This window comes from Nicotiana tomentosiformis, chromosome 12, assembly GCF_000390325.3.
Source record: "Nicotiana tomentosiformis chromosome 12, ASM39032v3, whole genome shotgun sequence".
Lineage (NCBI taxonomy): Eukaryota > Viridiplantae > Streptophyta > Magnoliopsida > Solanales > Solanaceae > Nicotiana > Nicotiana tomentosiformis.
In genome coordinates this window covers 8,306,172-8,312,664 of record NC_090823.1, presented here as the reverse complement: position 1 = coordinate 8,312,664, position 6,493 = coordinate 8,306,172, and the positions used below count along the sequence as shown (strand labels likewise).

At 35.6% G+C, this 6,493-nt stretch overlaps 1 protein-coding gene across 1 annotated transcript; it reads left to right on the top strand.

The window, feature by feature from the left end:
* The first annotated feature begins 579 nt into the window (after window positions 1-579).
* LOC104093750 (AUGMIN subunit 2-like) lies at window positions 580-5,762 on the top strand. The gene is made up of 5 exons (XM_070191763.1): window positions 580-791; window positions 2,123-2,231; window positions 3,254-3,358; window positions 3,717-3,785; window positions 3,915-5,762. Exons 3-5 carry the CDS (start codon window positions 3,293-3,295, stop codon window positions 4,080-4,082), a joined length of 303 nt encoding a protein of 100 aa, XP_070047864.1. The 5' UTR covers window positions 580-791; window positions 2,123-2,231; window positions 3,254-3,292; the 3' UTR covers window positions 4,083-5,762.
* The last annotated feature ends 731 nt before the right edge of the window (window positions 5,763-6,493 follow it).

Below are 6,493 nucleotides of genomic sequence, written 5' to 3'. Positions count from 1 at the left end.
AAATGTATCAATCCGCTAGCCATCCGATAAGATATCGGGCGAATTGGTATCGGTTTAGCTCTTATCGGGCGGTTATTGGGCGGTTTATCGGCCTAATTCAATCTATATTGCGTGTATTAATTGTTTGCTAACCGCCTAGCATACAAATTCAAAATAGGAAATTATACGTTGAGTCCAGACATACATGTCTGTTAACGCCTACATAAGAATGATGTAGTGTGTCATGTGTTGTAGAGTGAAAAAAAAGTGGCACAACACTGTTGTTCTTCTATTAAACATAGACAACATGCATTAGTTTTAAAAAATAAAAGCAGAGGTGAACCATAGATATCAACTTAAACAATCTTGTTGTAGGGTGGGAGAATAAGCTAAGCTTAGCCAAGCCTGGGATCTTCTGATGCTAGTACGTAAGGGTTCTAATTATTTAGGAATTAGGCGTTAGAACTTAAAGATAGAGTACTAGAAGAAGTGGAAGGGTTTTTGATCTTTAATATATATATATATATATATATATATATATATATATATATATATATATATATATATTCTTAATGGGTTAACGGATTATCCGGTAAGAAAATTGAATAATCCACCTCCAAACCGATAAGCCGTTAATAAAAAAATTTCAATCCGTTCCCCATCCGTTAAACCGTTAACCCGATACCAATAAGCCATTAAGCTTCGATTTCGATTCGGTTTTCGGTTTCGGTTTGGTTTTGAACACCCATATGTCGGATGCACTCTCTATTGCTTCTGAACTTGGCTTCTCTGTTCGTCCTCCTCCTTCACAGGTCCATTTTTTCATGTCCCTACTTATAGTGCCTTTAGAAGTTCCTAACTTTATTGTTGTCAATAGTTATAAATGATGAATTCCATTTTTACTATACATTTGGGTCCTATTTGGTTGCGATTGATCTGATTGCGATGCACGTGAAATTTGACCGTTTTGGAAGTTACATTTAGGTAATTGGGTTTTGCTTAAGGAAACATAAAATGATTAGAAATGTCTTCGACTAAAATTGAGATGCAACATTAAAATGCTGCTAAGAAATGATTGATTTTTTTTTTTTTTTGTGTTTGGGGGAGGGGTGGGGGGGTTTACATGGTTAACTCAAGACTAAAAAGTGAATATTCCCCTTTAAGTGGAGGCAAGAAACACCAGTCTAAGCCTTTGTGGCAGAGTTATCCAGTACTATAAACTGTTGGGAGGTAGCAGATACCCGGTGGAATAATTGAGGTCTGACAAGCTAGGCCCGACAGCACAAAAAAAGAAGAGTGAATATTCCGCGTTGCAATCTGAATTTGTTTTATACTTGAATTTTGTTTAGCAGGATTTTAGTATCGCATTTTATCTATGCTTTTAGTATCACAATTTAGGGTTGTGGTGGAATTTACATGGTTAACTCAAGATTCTAAATGTTTCTTGCTAAAAAGTGAATATTCCACTTTAAGCGGAGGTAAAGAAACACCAGCCTAAACCTCGGTGACAGAGTTATCCTGTGATATAAACTGATGGGAGGCTGCAGGTACCCATTGGAATAGTTGAGGTGCCGACAAGATAGCCGCGACACCACCGTAAAAAAGAGGAGTGGATATTTCACGCTGGAACTCTGAATTTGTTTTATACTTGAATTTAATTTAGGAGGATTTTAATATCACAGTTTATCTATGCTTTTATGATTGGTTGAGCCCTTCCCCATTGCAGGTTTCTTTTCCTTTTCTTAACTCTTTGTTTGTTTTCTTTTGTTTTCTCCGTGGGCCTTGCTTCTCTTTTCTTTCATCCCTATGTTTTTGGTTTCTTAGTTGAGAATATGTTTTAGACAAATTAGCACTTGTAATATAGGTCCTATGCTTTCTAGGAGCGGTTTAGCCTTTAGAGATTTCTACGTTTAAAATATATTGAGAACTTTTACTACGATTTATTTGTAGCTGCATAATATTGGCATGAGATGAGTTTAAATGGAGTGACATTCGTAAGAATTCATATAACTGACCCTAACTCTAAGACCTAGTCGTAGTTGTTGTTGTTGTAGTAGTAGTAGTGTTTGCTTTCTTAAGATGGTTATTTGAGCTTTATTTGTACTTATATTTATCGGAACTAAACAATGTTCCCCTTGTATAGGAGGAGATCCAAAATTTAAAAGGGTGATGATTTGATAAGGGTCTTGAAGGAACTAACTGCTGTTCAAAGGAAAATTGCAGATTTACAAGTGGAACTACAAGGTCGAAAGGTGACGTTTGTTGAGATTCTACTGAAATTCATCTATTTTTGTAAGGTTTTACATGTTCCTCAGAATTATCCAACACGAAATGGTGCTTTGAATCTAGTGAATACGCTTCTTGACAGTATGATTTTATATCACTTAACTTTTCACTTGACCATAGTATATAGATGTCCTATCCATTTCAGCAGGGGATGGGTTCGAAATCGTTCAAAATAATTCGAGAACTTCCCTAAATTAGTTTTTAAATTTGTAATTGAGTTCAGCACATGATGTTTCCGGCCAATCTGAGTTTGAAATCGTTCTATCAAAATAACTTAACCATAAAAAAATAAAAATGAATGAACATTCTTTCCTTTGAACAATGTTAACAAAAGTTTATATAGCCTTCCTTATACAATTATTTGTTTTTGTACTAATTAATACCAGTTAGATGTTGTTCTCTATTTACTATTTAGTCATCCGAGTATTCAAATGCATAAAGAGCTTGAGTGCTATAGTTAGGGACTAGCACACATTGGGTTGGCAGCTCAATTTAATAGTTTAGTAATTTGATCAAGATGGGTGATCAGCAATGCAATGAGTTTTCTGATGAGCTTGGACCTTTAATATTTATCCTTGTTTCATCTTGGGAAAACATAAGTTCAGTAGTATAACTTGTCTATGTCTACCTTAAATGCACAATAACTTAGTCTTCCGGATGATGACATCTTGCACTAAAAATATAATACTACTACATTTAAGAAAAAACTAAAATTTTAACACTAGAAAACATCTTGACTTTGAATCTTAGGACTGGGCGCAGAGAGGTTTTGCAGCTTCCTTACCTATAAGTTTAACTCAAACTGTATTTTCTGTTTGTTTTACACTTCTTTTCGCTTCCTTGTGGACTCCTAGAGTGATAGGACATTATAAATTAAGTTAAAAGGACTAACAATTATGATATTTGATTTTCATCACTTTGGTAACCTGAAAACTTAACTCTTTTAGATGATATCATGAACTAACACAGTACTGTGCTACAACTTTAGGAGGACAAAAATGTTGCTCATCTGACACATGTCAGTGAAATGGAAAAGAAGATTGAAACATTGCAACGGATTACTATTATTTTGAAAGACGTTATTCAGAATAAGGTAATTGACCTAATCTAAGTTTTAACTTCTGTTTTCTTCTTTGTTTTACATTTGGTGATGTTCAAATATTTCATTATGATCTCCTCCGTCCACCAGTTTGAAACTAAACCAAATTCCCTCCTATAGTGGGGAGGCATCAATCCTACTTGTGTCAAGTGTTTAAGAATGCTTGCATTAGCTTGCAGTTGCTTCTAGCAAAGAGCATTGATAACTTTATTTGAAGTGTAGTGAAGCAAATTTCGTCCAATTGCAGAATTAATAGTATCCTCTTATCTAATTATTTTGTCATTGTCACTTCTCTCCTTAATTGCTTCATTTTGCTGCTGCATTTGCTTAAATATCTTCTGTGCATTTTTAGGACCGCATAATAGCTCGCCTTCAACAACCATATTCATTGGATTGCATTCCTGTGGAAGCTGAATATCAGGTTAGTTACTTGCCAGAGCAAGAAACTCAGATGGCTCTATCAATCTTTAGCTTTTTTCAACTGTTCATTTAACCATTCATCCATGTGATGAGCCAATAGATAGACGCCTAACGTTATTGAATAGTGCAGAGACAATTTTCGGAATTGCTGATGAGGGCTGCTAGTGATTATGGTGCTTTAACGGCCTCTGTAGCAGATTTTCAATGGAGTCAGAATTTTAAAGAACCACCAACAGATTGGGGGGTATGCACTTATTGTTTCCAATTCTTCTATTATCTTTATCTTCATATGTTGTAAAACAAAAATCTTATTTCTCATGGTGGTTTGAGTATTGCAGTATTATTCGTAATGTTGTACCAAAAATACTATGTTTGTCTGGAAGCTATTATTTTGTTTAGTATGTGAGGATTCCTGAATCAGTAAGGGTAAATAGCATCATCGCACCCAAGGGTGTAGCCTAGTGGTCAATGAAGTGGGTGAGAACCACGAGGTCTCAGGTTTAAATCCCAATAGAGGCAAAAACACTAGGTGATTTCTTCCCATCTGTCCAAACCTTGGTGGACAAAGTTACCTGGTACTTGTTGCTGGTGGGAGGTGGCAGGTATCCCGTGGAATTAGTCGAGGTGCGTGCAAGCTGGCCCAGACACCACGGTTATCAAAAAAAATAAAATAGAATCATCACGTTAGCATATATCTGTTCTGGTGACTGTTTTCAGGTGTTTGATGATACTCATTTCTTAATTCCCCATTTGTTTGATGCAAAAAGAATGTTAATTTTCGTTTTGTGGTAGGGCATGTCAATGTAGTTCTACATACTTATTGATGGAAAGAAATTCTGAAATCCAATAGGAAGGAAAGAAGAAAACAAAGAGTGGTGTAGTTAACAGGGGCAATAACTGTCAAATAGGCACAGAAAATTGATAGAAGAAACCAAAGTGTGGTGTATGAATCTATATAGAAGCAACACATGTTTGTATGTGTGCTCAGATAAGTGTCCAAGAAGTTGTAACCACTAAAGGAACTATAAGATCACTAGTGCAGTACTGCGTTCTGGTTTATCGCATAACTGGGAATTGAACCCTCAAAGTGCATATAGGTTGCAAAAATTGTTCCTTGTTACTCTGCGGAATGCTTGGGTCTGTTGCATGAAGAATGTTAGAGAACTTCTACCTAAGGCTTTGGTCTAGTGGCTAAGGCTTTGGTCTAGTGGTAGGAGCGCAATATGTGATGTGTGGCTAAGGCTTTGGTCTAGTGGCTTCTTGCACCATATTCTTTGAAGCCATGTCCGCAATGAGGGAGTCATTTGCATCGCTGCAAGCTTTGAGAGTTAAGTCATTCTTCTTCTCCGGCTACAATACCGAGCAACTATCCTTCTCAAACAAATGTTGGAGATTCTGATTGCGTGATTCCTCCCACATTGAGAACTGAATCGAGCTTTGATGATTTAGCAGTCGAAAGCTTGAGAAGGCAAGAAAGTGAGCCCCGCAAGAAGGTTGCGAAATTGCAAAAGGTGATGGTATGAGCCACAGGAGATTGTCATGGCCTCCTTCAGTTAAAAACATCTCATAATTGTACCAACGCTTCTTGGCATGCTTTGTATATTGTTATTCCCGGTTCCAGTTTGGATCTCTTTGTATTCTCTTAGGGCTCGTTTGGTATGCGAGATAAGGGATAATTAATCTCGGGATTGAATTTGAGATGAGTTTATCTCACGTTTGGTTGGGACAAATCGTGGTATGACTAAACTAATCCCCGGATTAGTTATCTCGGGATTGTACTGTTTTTTTAATCCTCGTGGGAGGGTGAGATAACTAATCCCGAGATAACTAATCATGGGATAACTTGTTTCCCAACCAAACGACCCCTTAGGTGGTTGTATCCCTTTAGTGAATAGGCAGTGATGTTTGTTTGGTTTTACTCTTGTAATCGTCACTGTTGAACTGCAGCTATTTCTGGTAGTGTACAAAGTGATAATAGGCGTCTGGTCAATCTTATGGTGTAAACTCTATTTTGTTATTGTACATAACTAAAATGTGCCTAATGTTTAGCCATTTAATGTTTTAAATTAGGCAATCCACATTATTCAACAGTTGTTAAGTTTCTCCATCACTATTCTGTTTTAAACCAAAAAAAGGAAGGAAAAGAACACTTTTGAAAGTTTCACAAAAAAAGTGACAACAATATGGAAATGATACCGTGTAGCCGCTCTCAAAATAATATCCGAAAAATGTATATTTTTTGTATATTTACATTCTGTATATTATATATAAAAATTATACAAATTTTATAATTTTTTTTTCGGCTACTAAATATAAATAGTTTCTGGCGCGGGTTAAAACACCAGCAATTGGTCGGTAAACTTAGTTTAGTAGCGACCCAAGAGTGGATAATATTCTTTACAAAGCTAGAACAGTAGTAACAAGTAACAACTAAAAAGTACTTCATCGTAAATTTGGGTTCATGTCTTGGTCCTTTGTTAGTGAGTTCTTTTATCTTTATATATGGAACTTTCCGGCGCGAATTGAAATAAGTTAATTACTATTGTTTATCCTTAAAAATAATTTAATTGTGTAAATATCTTTTTATGCCGTCACATATATATATATATATATATATATATATATATATATATATATATATATATATATTAAGGGGTTGGCTTCAAACTTCAAAATTCATTCAATCTATGAAGACAATTTCTTCAAAAG

Excerpts from the sequence above, each read along its gene's own strand:
- LOC104093750 (XM_070191763.1), top strand. The coding sequence starts at position 3,293 with ATGGAAAAGAAGATTGAAACATTGCAACGGATTACTATTATTTTGAAA. Across the intron at positions 3,359-3,716 it reads AAGACGTTATTCAGAATAAG|GACCGCATAATAGCTCGCCT; the intron begins GTAATTGACCTA and ends GTGCATTTTTAG. Across the intron at positions 3,786-3,914 it reads CTGTGGAAGCTGAATATCAG|AGACAATTTTCGGAATTGCT; the intron begins GTTAGTTACTTG and ends TGAATAGTGCAG.